This window comes from Homarus americanus, unplaced genomic scaffold (assembly GCF_018991925.1).
Source record: "Homarus americanus isolate GMGI-L3 unplaced genomic scaffold, GMGI_Hamer_2.0 scaffold28172, whole genome shotgun sequence".
In the NCBI taxonomy this organism is placed as follows: Eukaryota; Metazoa; Arthropoda; class Malacostraca; order Decapoda; family Nephropidae; genus Homarus; species Homarus americanus.
This window is the reverse complement of record NW_024738604.1, coordinates 198,914-216,940: the sequence shown is the minus strand read 5'-3', so window position 1 is coordinate 216,940 and position 18,027 is coordinate 198,914. Positions and strand designations below refer to the sequence as shown.

The 18,027-nt window shown below is 40.4% G+C and overlaps 1 protein-coding gene across 13 annotated transcripts in view; it reads left to right on the top strand.

Moving 5' to 3' along the window:
• Positions 1–6,638: 6,638 nt before the first annotated feature.
• LOC121874079 (protein phosphatase 1 regulatory subunit 12B-like) overlaps positions 6,639–18,027 on the top strand; it is a 161,913-nt gene continuing 150,524 nt past the window's right edge. For 9 of the 13 annotated variants that reach the window (XM_042377979.1, XM_042377973.1, XM_042377978.1 and 6 more), the window contains exon 1: positions 6,639–6,943. In XM_042377979.1, coding sequence (XP_042233913.1) covers positions 6,695–6,943 — 249 coding nt within the window. In that variant the 5' untranslated portion in view covers positions 6,639–6,694. The remainder of the gene's footprint in view (positions 6,944–18,027) is intronic. The other 4 variants (XM_042377981.1, XM_042377974.1, XM_042377983.1 and 1 more) reach the window with 2 other exon arrangements.

Below are 18,027 nucleotides of genomic sequence, written 5' to 3'. Positions count from 1 at the left end.
GATGACCTTTAAAACCGACTGAAAGAGTTAGACACGATCACTGTTAATGTTAATACATGTACAGTACAGTAGCTGCAAACGTGTAGTACTGTATGTGTTTTTAGTGTCAACAACTGCAAGAAAAACGCGAAGTAGAGTTCCTCGCTACTTCTCCATTGGTTCATACTGTAATAAGGCGAGTTATAATTATTTTATGAGCTATATATACTGGAGAGGTCAAGGACATTTTAAGCGATTCCTGTGCCGTCGAAAGATCAAGTTTAAGTTCGTGATAGTAAAATGGTTGTGTTTTGTTATGCTTATGACTCCAAACATTATAGCCCCTCATAGTTATATGATAAAGTTGCCTTACAAAGCATTCCCAAAGACCTGAAATATATGGTAGAGTAACCCCCAACTATTAATCAACTCGCTGATGAAATGAAACAAACTTTTTGCACACTATTTGCTTAGGTGTAACAAAACTTAGAAAATTATTTTCTATGTTGTTTAATTAATTCTTTGTTTGAATAATTAACTCAAATACAGCACACCGTACATTTACAGACACATTTCTTGCGCCTTGAAAGATAAGCACATTTGAATGCTTTAAAAATATCTTATCATCTGTGATGAAGTTGTTGCATTTGATAGCACTCACCGCCACACTGGGGGAGTCAGGTCCTGAAAAATGTTGAGTCATAACATTACACTGGAATATACGACAAAACATGACTTCCGGACGAACAAATATCCCTGACTTGGCAAGGGGATTTTCCTTGTAGGTGACAACGCGATTTATATTCCTCTCCTGAAAGTAATAGATTACATAAAAATTCGTCATAATACAGCTACACCAAGTACAATTCATACAGAAACACATTTCTAAAGATGCGCCTTGAAAGATAAGCACATTTGAATGCTTTAAAAATATCTTATCATCTGTGATGAAGTTGTTGCATTTGATAGCACTCACCGCCACACTGGGGGAGTCAGGTCCTGAAAAATGTTGAGTCATAACATTACACTGGAATATACGACAAAACATGACTTCCGGACGAACAAATATCCCTGACTTGGCAAGGGGATTTTCCTTGTAGGTGACAACGCGATTTATATTCCTCTCCTGAAAGTAATAGATTACATAAAAATTCGTTGATATAATAATGTTACCCATATAGAATATTCAAATACGCTAATAAAGCCATTCATTTTTACAAGTACAATTCATAAACATTAAATGTTAAACTTGTAAATATTATGAACACGAAGAGAGGAGAGATTGGGAAATCAAACAGAGCGGCAGCTAAAGATCCAAGTTTGTTTCGAGCGCTTGGCTTCGAAGCTTCCTACTTGTGTGGTTCGAAACTGCGCTAGCTGAGCAACTCGGTGAGTGTGACGTCACTAGTTAACAGAAGAAAATGGATTCATTGATGAAAACGAGGATCTTTTCCTTTTCATGGGTAAATGAACTAACATTTTCCCATGCAAACTCCAGTATTAACAGGATTATTACTTTAGAAATTCAGCTCTCTTCAATATATACCACATTACTTTGCTTTCTGAGATCACACCCATATTTTAGCATACCAAATGGTATGTTTTTATGCCTTATGCAATTTTTTACGTTTGCCTTATGATTTTTTACTTTTACTTTACTTTTATCCTCCTCACCACTGATCGGCTCGTTAGCCGCTTGGGCGATCGGTCATGTCTGTTACGCACTGTTGGCAAGTACTGGGCATGTAACCGTCTCCTGAATGTACCTGAACCTGCTCCAGTGTTGGTCAAGTCTGGTCTTAAAAGAGCTCACACTCGGTGCCGTCACAACACTTTCTGGTAGTTTGTTCCAAGAGTTCACAACTCTCACTCCGAAAAAGTTTGCCCTCACAGCTTTCTGGACCTGCGGCTTCTTCAATCTTGAGCTGTGACCCTTTGTAGCCTGTATTTATATGGAGTTTTTTGAGGCTAGATTACTTCCCAACATAGGTGACTTTATTCCTCCATGGTATAGATATGTAGATGATGTGCTTTGTCTATGGTCTAGAAACAGTGACGCAATGGAATTTTTAGACAAGCTTAATTTTGTTCCTAGTATTACCTTCAAAATTGAAAGAGAGATACAGTAAATGGATCCTTGCATTTCTTGATATGCATATCATGTGAAATGGCCATAACTATAAATTTAAGGTGTACATACATTTTTCATCAAGTCACCATGAGTCTACCAATATGTCATTTTTTTCTGCTATGTGTTTGAGATGTTTACGTATTTGTGACCCTGACTTTATTGAAAAAGGACTGCAACATATTCAGTCCATTGCACAAAAACTTGGGTACCCTTCATTGTTTGTTGATCGTTGTTTTAAAAGGGCTAAACAATCCTTTTATTCTACTCAAACTAGGCAAGTTCCTACATTTAAGAATATTTTGACTCTACCTTATCGCAATGAATTTGTCCCCTTAATTCAGTCCCTTAAATTATTAAACATTAATGTTGGTTCTAAGTATGATTCAACTATTACTTATATATTAATTAAGAATAGCCCAACCTTGAATGTAAATGGTTGCGTTTACTGTATTTCATGTCGTAATTGTAATGGAAATTATTTAGGTCAGACTGGGAAAGCATTGCAACTCAGAATTAAACAGCACAAGTACAATATTAGAACGGCATCTGAAAGCAGTGCACTGTTCGTTCATATAAGGAACAATAATCATCCCATCTATTGGGAAAACAGTTTAGAAGTGTATAAATCATCATGCGTCACACAGAGACTTCTGGTTGAAGCAAGTTTGATTAGAGAAATGTATTCTTTAAACCTTAGTGATGGTTCAGTACAAAACTGATATGTTACACAAATTTATTTGTCAGTGGCACAAGGTAAAAAATGCTTTGAAAGAATGTAAGGAAGATGATTAGTGGATCTCACATTTTTTACCTGACGTGACATGACTACTTATGTCGCCCGTTCTTATATGATCTCTTCCTATGTTTGCTGTGTGGTTGGTGTGTGGATTAGTGGATGTCATCTTTTTTTACCTGACCTCATGTTTTGTAAGGTCACCCTGTGTACATAAGCTCTCTCTCAGTCTCTGTAATTCAGTTGCCTCTGAAGATGTCTTGAATAAAGACGAAAGCTAAGGCTCTCCATTTTTTCCCTTTACCCTGTGCGATTTTATCAATGTATATATAGGGACCCTTTCATTGACATTTAGATTTCTTCTCTCTTCCTTTTCTCTGCACCCGAGATGTATTTTCTGTATCTGTCTCTATCCCTGTTGGCCAGGGTATAATAAACAAAACGAGGGCTGTGTACGATAGTAAAATAATATTTATCAACAATTTCACATATCACGGACAACTGGAGATTCAGAGTTTCGACAACACTGACAGGTGACCACTGTTACTCCTCTTCGGCAGAGAGCACAGTAAAGAATTACATTGTTCTCAGTCTGGGTGGCTTAATCTTACCTTTGACCTCATTTCAGCAGATGCATTGCTTAACTATGCTGGGCAGTAATCCTTCAGGTAGTCTCCTGAATCTAGGTGGTAAGGTGAGGTCAGCTTAACACGGTCACTAATTCTGGTGTTGGGTGAAGTAAGGGCCGCGGGGCCTCCACTAGCGCAGGGCCCGGGGCGGCCGCACCGGTTGCCATACCTTAGGGACGGCTCTGAGACTTGGTTAATACACCATTGGGTTTCATATTTAAATCTTACGACCAATGGTGAGTAGAGTAGAGAATAAACTATTACAGAATCTAGCATCCAGAACAAAAACCTTCAAGAAACTATAATGAAAGCTTGCAATAATCGATACTCTCCAGGTCGTGATAGACAAATGTCCTCATAGAATATGCTTTAAAATAGGTACAGTATATCATTACCAATTTACCAATAATGATACAACAGTTTCTTACAAAAAAAAGAGATCTCCGAGAAAAAGAAAACGATCCAACACCACCACTCCACAAAAAACGGATTCGACGCATGCTGGCAATTTTAAAGCAGTAACTCCTTTTACTTTATTTTTATATTCTTCACCACTGATCGGCTCGTTAGCCGCTTGGGCGATCGGTCCTACAATTGCTAGCTGCTAGATAACGAAGTTCAGTAGAATATACATGTATGATTTCTGTCAGGGAATGTCTTACTCCATTCAGTTTCTGGGGTACATCAATGGTCAGGGCTTGTTAAGTGAGGATGTATATATGCACTTGATTCTTCTGAACACAAAAAATATTGTCCACAAATAGCACCCAAATTACTGAGTTACACTTAGCTATGGACAAAGTCAGTGTATATATTATAATCAATGGGAAGACTGTATACCATAATTTTGTTCTTTAACTGGTGCTCACTGAACGTATTTAGTGTTTCAGTTAAATTTGTATGTAAATTTTCGATGTATTTTTTGTATTGCGTCAATTAGGTGCAGGCATGTATCTTCTCTTAAGAAAAATATTCATCGTTAGAACCCATTGAGACGCTGAGTGGGACGTAGTTAGCAAATTTCTTCAGATTTCGGTTTATGAGCCCGTAACTTTTATGATCTTCACAAATCATCCACAGAACAATGTTAAATCGAATATGTATCTGTTCGTTGATGATACAAAGCATTATCTTTCCTAATGCTACCTAACCTAACGTTACCATTCTAACCTTATTTAACGTAGCATTTCTTATCTTTATATTCCTTTACTAAGTCTAACCTAGTCTATATTAACCTATCCTATAGCTTAGCCATACTTAGTACTGTATAACCAAACCTTACTGTACTTTACCTTGCCTCACCTCAATCAACTTCACCTCTAACCTGTCTTTTAACTTGACCTTACTTTACCTAACCTAACCGTACTTTACCTTGCCTAACTTTGATTAATTTACGCATACTTTAAATAAACTAACTTATTGTACCAAAGTCAACCAATCCCGAGATCGTAAGTCCCCGCACCTCCACACACTCAGGCTTTTGTCAGATTTGTCTACACGGATAACTCTGAGATAGGCTATTGGTTCGGTCGGGTTGATGATTATGAATGTTGTATTGTGGCAGTGGTCTATCGGTCTCGGATAGTCTCATTGTAGCCATATATCTATTTACCCAGGGTTTTTGGTTTGTTGTTACTGATTGCACACCCCCCACCCCCTTCATAATGGAAATAAGTGTATGATTTAGACAAGCCTTGGTCGAATCAGATCAATCGATTTACTGTACTTACATTGTACGTACACCTGCACTATCTATGTACACGCGCTGAATTAATGTAAACTTGCCTGACTATTTTACTAAATACATATCTGTCTATCTATCTAAGGTGGTTGAGTTAGGTGTGGCTAGTTCGTGTGTGGTGTCTTAATTAACTTTGTATTCTAGGCTCCATAACTAGCCTTGTTAACGAGGCAGCGGTCCTTTCTCATGGAGATTTAAAACATGATGACCATATCAGCCTAGTGTGTAGGATGGCCGTTTGTTTTTATAGACAGGGTATTTAAATATAAATGGAAAGCCGGAACCTGATTTGTAGCCACAATGAAGAAAGAATATACATTTTCTTATGTTATTAACTATGAAGTTTACTTACCTGAAGTAATTTTGTATATAATGTATGTAGTTAATGAATATATTTATGTGTAACCAATTGGCCATGTTACCTCTCAAGGAAATATGTAAGCACCATATGAAGTGTTTACTCCTCACCCAGTGATTTATATAATTCTTAATATATTCTTACATCTTGTCATTATTCGTGTTGGCAATTAAGAATTTTGCCAAAATTTGAAGAAAAAAAATATCAAGCCAATATTATTAACGTATTTGGTTGTCCTTAAGTATTTTGTTACCAGTATCAGATGAGGTGATTGTTAGCAGCAGTGGATTAATTGGAGAGAACGAGGGTAGGTATTAACCTGGGAGGTGTGTGTGTGTGTGTGTGTGTGTGTTACATTTAATAACAATAATTGCCAATTTGGGATAACTTCTATGTATTTTTATTTTTTTTTAATTTTCTGACTGGCCATAAATAATCATGCAGATTATCAAAATACATAGACATTAATAGTTTTGTTTTTTATACAAACACTAACCTAACGTAACTAATCTACTTTAGGTATAATTTGCCCGCCTTATGATGGTAAACGACGTCTTAAATGAAACAGAAGATATTTGATCACGTAAAAAATAATTTCCATCAAATAGTAGCAATACAAACAAAAAGTTATCCCTATTTGGCAAATAACGTCAATCATTTAAAATTTTAATCGATTGCACCGATTTAGCATGACACACACACACACACACACACACACACATATATATATATATATATATATATATATATATATATATATATATATATATATATATATATATATATATATATATATATATATATATATATATATAGAGTATATATATTGTAACTCAACTTGTGTTGACGGTGACCGTGTAGGCACGTTACTTTGGCGGTCGGGGGCGGAGTTGACGTAGGCTAAATACTTATGTTTTTGACCAGTGTGACGATTGGTGTCACACGAGAGGTAAACATGTATTGTGAGGTTCTTGTTGCAGCAGTAGATGAGTGTGGTGGTGTAGGCTCGCTGGCGTGGTCGGGGGCGGGGCGGGGCGGCGAGGAACGAGTCTTGGTAGGCTGCCAGAGTGCCGACCACCGCCAGTACAGGGAGAGAGTCCCATGGTGTGTGACCGAGGCCGCTATGGCCGTTGATAACCGCTCAACCTCGGCCCTATTTAAAAGGGCCGAGCAGTTAAGGCGTTGGCAGGAGAGTGAAACCAATAAACAAGAAGTGTATGAAAATAGTAGATCTCGAAAAGTGAATTTTAGTGATGGCTGCATCTTTTTAGCAGCGTGTGCTGCAGGGGACAAGCAAGAAGTGCTTCGCCTCTTGGAGAAGGGCGCCGATATAGACACGGCTAATGTAGACGGCCTCACAGCTCTTCATGCGGTAAGTTGAGAAATTTTACTATATTATCTTCAAATTTGTGTCACAAATTGGTGAGGTAAGTCATAAGTGGTGTCTGAAGGTGAAAATTTTATTGGAAATGAATGGGGCCAGGGGCATCTGATTTCAAGATGGCTGCCACCCAGTCGTATTCCATGTATAAATAACACACTTTCTGGGCAGTAAGCCTCCCTGTAACCAAACCCGCTATTGACGAGGTGTTTCCCGACCTCTGTTGTAATCACCACTAGTCACAAATGATGTATCTCGGTGGATATAGGTGGTAAAGAAGGTTATTCATTTGTTTTGGTAGTTGCCTGTTGCTCTGGGTGAGGGCGCCAGTTACCCATTTTTCTACACCTCATCCCATTCCCTCCATCCTTCATAAGGCCGATTTATGGTTTCGTGGCACTAACGATGACCAGAAGAAATGTGTGCGTGATTTCTGCGTGTTAGGGCTTAATTTTTCATAAACAAATTGAAAGTTTACACCAAAAGTGATCACCGTATGATCTCCCCAGGTAGGGTCGTCGCTTGTGACATGTTGCATAGGTTAATTGGTGAAGGTTCTGTTACGCAGGTGTATGTAATTGATTAGTGAATGTCTTGGAGAGGTAGGCCAACTATTATTAGTTTGAATGTTGACTTGAAACTATGGGGAATCTCGGTGCTTTTAATCATAATCAGGGGCGTGGTATACCTAACGCAGCCTATCATCTCCTCACCTCACCCCCCAAACATTGTCAGGCTGGTTAAACTTTTGGTGATATAAGCTGGGGTAGAGATTCTTCAGGTGATCTGAATATAGTTGGTGCTGTGTATAATGAAAACAATTGTAAATCCCCATAACCCAGAATAATATGAAGCTTAGAAAGTGAGGGAAAGTGTTTGGTTAAAAACAAATGAAGCTTAAGGGAAAAGGAGGGTAATAAAGGAAATATTTCATACTGTTTTAGAAGAGTTACTGTCGAAATTCATAGTAATAAGATAGCACCCCTTCTTTGCACCTTTACCTGTGCTGTATGTTATTTTTTGTTTATGTATAGTGTTCATGTCCAGGGTAAACTCTAGAATAGCCCTGCATCAACATTATTATATCACTGTTATATCTATTGTTTTGATGCATAGAAAGCAAATACTGTACTGTAAGGAAGCAAGGACAATTGAGTTTGCGAACTGATTATAAAGCCTTGTGTATTTCTTTTGCCTTTCCTATCTCTAGTGAATGAATGAAAACACTTCTCACTGAACTATGGCATATATCTGATTTTTGTAAATGTGGTCTAAATTTAGGCAGTTCTCGGTGGTCCAATCATGCTAAAATCAAACTTATTTTAGGTCAGATATGGTTTGTTGTGCTTCATCAGAATGTATGGAGGCAGTTGCATACTTACTGCAGGCCTAAAGTAAAGGTGAACTGTAAGTAGTTTTCAAGCTTGCATTTTCCTTGTTCCCCACCAGAATTTCTGAGCATAGTTCAAGTGAATCGAAAAATTTTTCTCTTGACATTGATATGGTCTTTCTCTGCCTATGGTTTCAAACTGACATTGAGGGAGCATTCTGAGAATGGTGGAATTAGTTGTTCTTATTTGTATTGTGGTCATTTTCATACTGTTCTCCTAATTTGAGTGTCAGGCATATTAACCTTCCACAATTTAAAAAATTCTCGGGTGAAGTATAAACACTTGTAAACAAAATGACAAAAATGTAAACAAAATGACAAAAATATTAGTCCCCATCACAAGTCTTGACTTTAAATGTGTAGGTACTGCCCACTTTTCTTTGAGGCATATCCCACACAGGCCTGATATATGATAATTACAGAACAGTACCTGTATACTGTAGTTTAAAACCAGCATGTTATAGAATGAATGTAATAAATGTATGGTAGTACTGTACATTATAAGGAACTGCAAGTAAGCCATGGTCTCATCCCCTTCAGTTCTATGGTGAAATAATAAAGAACATTGCTCAACTGTTTGACTTTAGTTGGAATAAATCATTGTGTGATCTATCCCTAAATTTCGTAGTACAATACTGTACATTTGTCTGAATTAAGAGTGTTAATGTATCAATATTGAAATTCATTCATAGAAATGTGATACTTATATCTATTACACAGGTACCCTGTTCTGTACAGTACTGTACTATAGTACGTATAATCTTGCTGGCATTATATTTTGTAGTTAGTGAATAAATAAACATGCAGTGTATATTCTGTATATGTGTCCATATTGGTTTTAAGAACCTGTCATTCATATGTTAATGAAAATACACTAAAGGTACTGGTAAAAAAATGGGAAACATACATACTGGACACTCTTGATTATAAGAAACATGCAGTATGCCTGTACTGCACTGCACTGTACTTTGTAGACAGTGAATACTAGTACTACTTACTTAGTCATTTACTGTAGGTCCTGGTATGGTCTTCTCCCTTTCAGTTTTCACAGGTAACGCTAATTATGTGGGCCTACATCAGGACTAATATTGTTATTATTAAGTTAATTATTTATTGTCATATTGTAGCTTTCATAAACATTAAATTACAGAGTTTAATTGAGAAGCTAACTAATTTGTCAAATGTAGTAACTACACTCCACTTCACTGTCAGATATACTGTACTGGAGAGTAGTTGATTGTAGTGTAATATACAACTGAATGTGTACTTTACTAAATGTGATGCTCCACCACATAAACCTGATACCTAAATGAGGGGTGTAACTTGGGGCTAAGGATAAATGGTTGCCATCAGCACTTGCATACTGTACCTTTATATCTTGGGTTTTATCAGAAAAATAACTGTTATTCATGACAGTTAGATCAACACTATGTAGTGTAAGGTATACTGCAGCTTCTATCTGTCTCATATCATTATCACCACCATTTTATGGCCATTTTCCAAGCTTGTGTTGGTTAGCTATGAATACTTGATGGTAGCCCTCCATGCTGCACTGTTTTTTGCAGCCTCTCTCCTCTGGTTCTTAATTCTGAGGTAATTTCTTACAACCTCTCCTCCCCATTCAGAATTAAACATGTCCTCCACCCTTCACTCCATCAACAACACATTCTTCTACAGTACATTTCTTGTTGCCTTATTTGTATTTATTTACTTTTATATACAGTAGTTTTATTTATATCTTTCAAAAGCAGTACTGTACAAATTTCAGAACAATAGGTGCACAGGACTGGTACCCACAAAGCAATGAACAGGTTTTTTTATTTTATTTTAACTAGGATTGTTTGTCTCTGTGCATCAGAACTATAGTACTGTACAGTTATTACAGTAAGAGTACGGTACTGTTCTGTTACATATAAACTACTACATTATCTAGTTAAGCAGCACCAAATGTTGTGTTGTAGATATATTTGTGAGATGTGGAGGAATTGTGTGTTTTTGTGTTTTACATGGAAATTGTCCATTGCTTTTTTTTTAATACTGTAGTGTACCATTGTGGTATGCAGAGTCCCAAGATTTAGTGTTGAACTGGGATTTGGTGTGCCAAGTAGTGGAAATATATTGTATTTTCATCTGATACTGCTGATTCAGTGTCCAGTGGTGTACTTACGACATGCTGTTTTTTTTGGGAGAATGTCTTTAGTGCGTTAGCCAGATTTAATACACCAGTCACTACAGTGTTTTGATAATGGAATTGTATGCAGTGGTCCATCAGTACAGTTAAATAAATTGATTACCACAATAAAAAATTTAATATACGGTACATGCATTAATATACGGTTTAATACGTTTGGAATTTATTGTAGTCCAATAATACTGTATACAGAATAGTAATTATTTCTAGCTATTTACTAGTTGGTATTTCAATTAGTAAACAATGTTACACCTGTTCAGTGTATTGATAGATTTTCAAACCAGACTTGTATATACAGTGTGGGATGTTACTATGTGTGTGAATTAGGCTTCAGTATGTGTTGGGAAGAGGTTGTGGTCGTTCTGCCTATTTATAACCTGTGGTGTTGGCATTAAGCGAGTAGAATGACAGAGTTGGAACAGTGGTGTGCGGGTAGACGAGGGGCCTCAATGAAACCTACCCCAGCTGCACCAAGTTAACCGGAGGGAATCGGCACCAGCAGGGCATGGGGAGGGCGAGCTTCAGTACTCAGAACAATTATGTGAAGAAGTTTTAAGCCCTTATACTATGCTGTGTCTGCTGGAAATTATTACCATATGTTTCCCGAAGTGTTGTGGCGGCGACTATCAATTGTTGATCATCCAGTACTGTATAATGTTTGTGTGTTCAGCTTGCGAAGGTACTGGTCGTGGACGATTCTTCAGTGTGGGTCGGTTTGTAAGTGTGGTATAATATTTGGTATAGTATATGTACGGGATATATTCAAAGGGAAAAAAATATGCGAGTTATAAGCACATAGAGGAACACCCTGCCAAAGTTGTAGTGAGGCGAGTGAGTGTAGGTTGGAGGTTGTCTTTCATACCCTGCCAGGAGTTGGGGATGATTGGAGCAATGCGGGCTATGAATAAATCTTGACAGTGTACGGTCTCCAAACATCACCTGCTTTTTTTTTTTTTATAACCATGTTCACTGCAAAGATAAGCTGTTTTATTTTACTGAAGAGTCCATTTGCCTTCATGAGTTTTCCACCCAGGTAATTTTAATCTAACAAGTTGTCTGTGTAGAATCAGTAGTGGTGTACGTGTGTTTACATAGCCTATTGTCATCGGTTGAGCGTAGGCATAGGTTGATACAGTTGACGCTCATCATGTTACAGTAAATTAGGAATTGTAATGTAAATCTTGCCAATCTGGTATTATATAAAGGCTGGGGTCAGGAAGGAGGGAGTAGAGGCAACAAAGCGGTGTTTGTACGCATGACTGTGGGAGCGTGGGTGGTGTGATGTTTACATGTGAGCCGGGCATGGAGGAGGATTTTCTGATTCGATTCAAGTGTTATCTTTCATGAAACTGGGGCATGTGAAAATCAATCCAGTTCCTATGTAGTGCTATTATTGAGTCTGTATTTGTGTTGTAGATGAAAGGAAGCTGATTAGATGCGTGTTCCTATCTTAATTTAGGGAGGAAATTTATCTTACAGCCCTTTAAAAGTATTTGGGTGTTCAGGGGAGAGTTGGGAGTGCGTAGGCAAGGTGGCATAAGGTACACACACCCACACGGGTTCATCAACACCCACTCCACTACCTAATGCACGGTTTAAGAGATACTTGTTGGCCTGTTGGTATCGCTAACAATACAACCCTGTACTATACCTCCTGCTCTTGTACAGTGTATCTTTATAGTTGTGCAATACTCAATTTACATAATCCATACATTGGTACTATATATGGTTAGGCTTGTTTGAGTTCATTGCCTCCTCTCACTACTCCGAAGCATGGGCGGGTATATGCCAATGTTTTGTACTGTAATACAAGGCCAGTCTATGGTTTTCACCTCTGTTTGTGTGGCTGTTTTCATTATCATAAAGAGTAGACCCAAGTTGCTTCAGATTCTGAGGTTATTTGTAACATTAATGTTCTAGCTTTGATTTGTCTTAGTTGATTCGCTGTATTTATTTTTTCCTTATAATTTCACCACTTCTCAGCTTTGTCTTATTTTTTATTCTCTCCCTTTTGGGTCCCTTTTCATACTATTTTTCCCCTTTGTAATTCAGTGTGCATTCCTCTTTTTTTCCATCGTGGGAGCATTGGGGACGTTGGAGGAGGATAAGAGGGGTGTTTGTTTACAGTCTAGCAGAACTGGCGAGGTCAGGGAAGGCGTAGGAGGCTGGTGGTGGAGGAATGTCAACAATGCCATAGTCAGTGAGGTAATAGGTTGGTTTGGAGCTCACAGTCCTCCACTACACCTCTGCCGTACAAGGTGTTTTACGTGTGGAGGGCGGGGGCCACACACACACGGTTAGGAAACAACGGCTGGCTTTGTTGTCAGAGAAATGAGAGGGTTTTTTTTTTTTGCATTTTTTTTATTTAAAAGTTTCCCGGTATTAAGAACGAATTGTTCTAAAAGAGGAAGGTTAGTTTTATTTTATTTTGTCTTTACTTCAACTGACTTATGTTTTAGTTAATTGAGGAGATAAAGGTAAAAACGTGACGTAATGGCGGGATGTATTTTATTTTTCGTTTCAAATTTATTCTGTATATACAGTACTGTACTGTTTATGATATTGATGAAGTAAAGGGAATTAATTTATTCTGGAGTACTGTAATGTATATTATGTTATTATATGATTTTGTTTGTAGAAATTCTCACTTGGGCATTTCCTAAGGTTGAGAGAAATTCAATAATTGGGCAACAAGAACTTTGACTTTTAAGTTAGCCTAAATACACCTGGGTAAGGAATGTTGAACAGCCTCTAATTAATACAGCATATAACCATAAGGAAGAGGAGGACCACTTATAGAGATGGGGGTCAATGTGTGTGTGCGAGAGATTTTGTTTACCTGTATAACAAAATAGTCTTAAGAGATATAATTACTTTTATGGTGTCGTGTTCTTCCCTCCACGACTTAAGCTGGAACAGGACAAGTGTGTCTTAAGCATAGGAATTAACTTCACTTGTTATAACCTACGGCCACATGACTTGAGGGGGGAGGGGGTCACATCGGTATATAAAAGATAAGGTTTATGGATTGCATCACATTACACGCTGGATTATATGTGTAGCGAAGGTACTGTAGAAACGCGTCTTGGCTTATCTCACTTGTTTCCGGTTTGCCCTTACAAGTTTGTTGTGAGTTATTACTGTATACATAAGGCTTATATCGTATAAACTTGACCTATATATAGTGTTAGGCCTATCCTTGTTAGGGTTAGTCTTGACATGTACGGTACCTCACTGAAGACTGCTGCCACACACAGTTCAGTCACTCTACCCTGGCCACCGTCTCCCCCTACTTCACAATGTTTGGTCTTCGCTGGTTGGTACGAGCGTATTTTTTTTACGCCCGTTCACTTCCAAAATGACTCGCATATCTGGATTCATGTGAGTATGAGTGTGTGTATTTGGGCAGTGGGTGTGTGAGGACGAACTTGGGCTGGAGACTGAGGAGGAGGCGTGTGAGGTCGTACTTGAGGATGTGTGTGAGGTACTTGAGAAGGAGGCGTGTGGGGTCGTACTTGAGGGGGGGGGGCGTGCGTTTGATGTCGTACTTGAGATGGGAAGGCGTGTGAGGTCGTACTTGAGGAGGAGGGGGCGTGTGAGAGGACGTACTTGGGCTAGAGGAGAGGAGGGACGGACGAGTGGTTGTTTACTGTGGAACACCTGTGGCCAGCACTTGGGTTACCCTTAGCCTGACGGTGTGGCCATACTTTCTTTATTGTAATTTACTCGTTTCTCCCTCCTTCTCCCACTTCTTTCTCTCCCTTTTTCGCACTTTCACCTTTGTATGTACTCCTTATCTCCCGCCTTCCTGTCCCCCGTCTCTCATTATCTCCCTCTATTCCCCTCTTCCCAATTCTCTCTCCCTTCTCCCCTCCCCAACTCTTTCTCCTTTTTCCATTTCTCCCAAATTCTCCCTCATCTCTCTCCTCTCTTTCATCTCTCTCTCCCCCCTCCCTCTCCTCCTCCTCCTCCCCTCCCTCCCTCCCCCTCCCTCCCTCCTCTCTCACACACTTGTAATTGAACGTCACAGGTTATAATACAGGGTACTTCAAGCCACAAGCCCGACAGCATCCTTAGGTTACCTGTTTTGAGATGACGACCCACCTGGCTTAAACCCCTTGACGACCCACCTGGCTTAAACCCCTGACGACCCACCCGGCTTAAACCCTTGACGACCCACCTTAACCCCTTGACGACCCCCTGACGACCCACTTGGATTCTAACCCCTTGACGACCCACCTGACTTAACCCTTGACGACCCAATTTGACTGAACCTCTTTGACGACCCAATTCGACTTAACCCTTTTGACGACCCACCTGACTTAACCCTTTTATTTGACCCACCTGGTTAAACCCTTGACGACCCAATTGGCTTAAACCCTTGACGACCCACCTGACTTAACCCCTTGACGACCCACCTGACTTAACCCCTTGACGACCCACCTGACTTAAACCCTTGACGACCCACCTGACTTAACCCCTTGACGACCCACCTGACTTAACCCCTTGACGACCCACCTGACTTAAACCCCTTGACGACCCACCTGACTTAACCCACTGACGACCCAGCACCTGACTTAACCCCTTGACGACCCAATTCGACTTAACGACCCACCTGACTTAACCCTTTGACGACCCACCTGGCTTAAACCCCTTGACGACCCACCTGACTTAACCCCTTGACGACCCACCTGACTTAACCCCTTGACGACCCACCTGACTTAAACCCTTGACGACCCACCTGACTTAACCCCTTGACGACCCACCTGACTTAACCCCTTGACGACCCACCTGACTTAAACCCCTTGACGACCCACCTGACTTAACCCACTGACGACCCACCCAACCCACCCTGGGGTCAGATAGTGGGATTTTTAGGAATTGTTGGTGAGCTGGGTGTGGGATTTTTGCAGGGATTACTGATGACTTGGTTGTGAGTACAGTCAACTTTTAAAATCCGTTCGCCTCCTCCTCCTCTGAATCACGAACCCCTGGTAATAATACTCAACAATAATAATACTAATGCGGTAATGCTAATAGTGTAGTACGGTAGTTACGACGAGACTAAGTAGTTGTGCATGTAATTCAGTGAACACTTAAGTGATGAACAAGTGTATCGGGTAGGCCGTTACATTACGAGGTGGGGAGTGGAGGTGTGACGTCCCCTGTGTTGTGATTGGTCACTACCTGGTGATAGGAAGGGCCCCCCTCCCCCACCTGCCTATATATATATATATATATATATATATATATATATATATATATATATATATATATATATATATATATATATATATATATATATATATATATATTTTGTACAGCTCACTCAAACTAACTCCTAACATGCCCCACACCTCTCTCTCGTTTATGTGTATATCTGTAGTTTAAATTTCCTTCTCTGTCATATTTTTTTTCCATTGAATTGGCCGGGTTATTGAGGACTTTTGTGGGGATAACTTATCGTGAGTAGGAAAGTGTGTGTGGATTGGTGGCTAATGGTGTTGATAGTAGGCTGTGTCGTCGAAGGCAAGTGATGGGTACAGCGGTATAACACACACACACTGCCTGACGGTGACTCAACCCCCCCCCCCCGCCAAGGGTGCCGCTGCCGCCCCCTCCCAATCCAACCTACCACGCCTCCCTCCATCCCGCATCGCCTTCGCCGCCGCTAGGTGGATGAGTGCCACTTGGAATGCGGAAATGAGCACCAACTCCAGTACCGCCAGAACCTTACCACCGCCCGGAGTCCCTCAAGGACGCCCACTCCGCCCCCGTTTTTGACAGCGTTGAGCCACGAGGCTATTTGAAACCGTGGCTGTAAAAGGCAGTGTTTCGCGTGTGGTAATTAGCTGGACGCGTCCCTCATGCTGATGGTGTCTTGTCTACCTCCTGGTTTTTTGTGTGTCTGTCTGGTGTGGGGGGAGGGGGGGGGGTCTGGAAAGGAATGAGTCATTCAACGCTACTGCTGAGGTGCAACGTTCCTCCTCACGAGACCCGGGGGGTGAGTGATGGCCTCCGGTGATAGGTAGCTGTTGAGTGCATGACGCCCCTCACCTCTGTACTTGAGCGCGTGACACGTATAGTACATTGCGTTACCCAAGTACTTGAGAGTGGTCGAGACACTTGCACCGCCTCAACTTGAGACACTTTTAGCAACAGCTGTATCTCGTGAGCACGTGACAGTGTATCCTCGTTGTTTCACCTGACCCCACGACTGTCAAAACATAAAGAGGCCACCACCACCGTCATGCCATCGCCGCCAACACCACAGTCTTGGGCAGCCACACGAGTGCAGGGTGTGCTTATAAAGTATTTTGTTTAGTATTTTTACCCTTCATTAACTTTTCACTTGGTGTTCCCTTTCATTGGTTTCAACACGTTTATGATAGTGTAAATGTGTATCTTTATATATCTTTGTTTTCTTTCGTTTGATATTTCTGTTCCCTTTGCCACACATAACTGGAGATGAATAATGCTATCTATGTAAAAAAAAAAAAAGAAAGAAAATAGGAACTTTTTTTTTCCTAAGTAAATAAGATGTGATTACGACCGTGATTTTCTCTCTCGGTGTTATCCATGTAATAGAGTATAAACCTTCAGTTCTTTTTAAACAGTCAGTCACATCATCAAGGTGTTAACATTGTGTGTTGACGACGGAGGCTCCACTCACTGGGACTGGGTGATGTTTGTTGTGATACACGACGAGTCTACGGGCATCTCTCGGGTATCGCTAGTCAAGGTGTGGGAGGTGGTGTACAGGTGACGCAGTGAGCCGTGGCACCGCATAAACCAAGTGTGTGTGTGTGTGTGTACGGTAGGCTACCCCGGGCCTTATGCCAGCTGGGTGAACTGTGCCGAGGAGGGGAGGGTGTTATGATGGGTGGTGTGAGGGTGAGCTTTACCTGGTGCCTGTCCTCTCCCCTCTCTTACCTGTTTCCTTGTTTGGTGCTATTTTCTTAGTCTTACCTTCCCTCCCTCCCACACCTCCCCATCCCTGCACCCCGCCGCTCTTTGTTTGATGTTATCTCATATTTCCCTCCCTTCCTTGTTGTCTCTCACTCCACCTTAATATTATACGTCATCTCTCTCTCTCTCTCTCTCTCTCTCTCTCTCTCTCTCTCTCTCTCTCTCTCTCTCAGCTTGATGTTATCCTCTCCCCCTTCATTGTTTGGTGTTTATTCTCTTCCTCTCCTTTACCTTTATTGTTTGGTATTCCAGTCTCCCCCTTTATCTTTCCTCCTTCCTTATCGTAATTATATCGTCTCATATTCCTCCTTTCTTATCGTTTTTAGTACTTCTCCAGCCTGTAATCATTGCCCCTTTTCCCCTCCCTCCCTCTCACATATTTCTTTTCGTATGTCGTCCCTCCACCCCCACCCCCCCATATTTTAATTCGGTGTGTGTCGCATGAAGGAGAGGTGACACCCCTACACGTGTCTTCATTGAGATAGACGCGTCGTCATGATAAGGGCACTACCACCACCTTGCCCC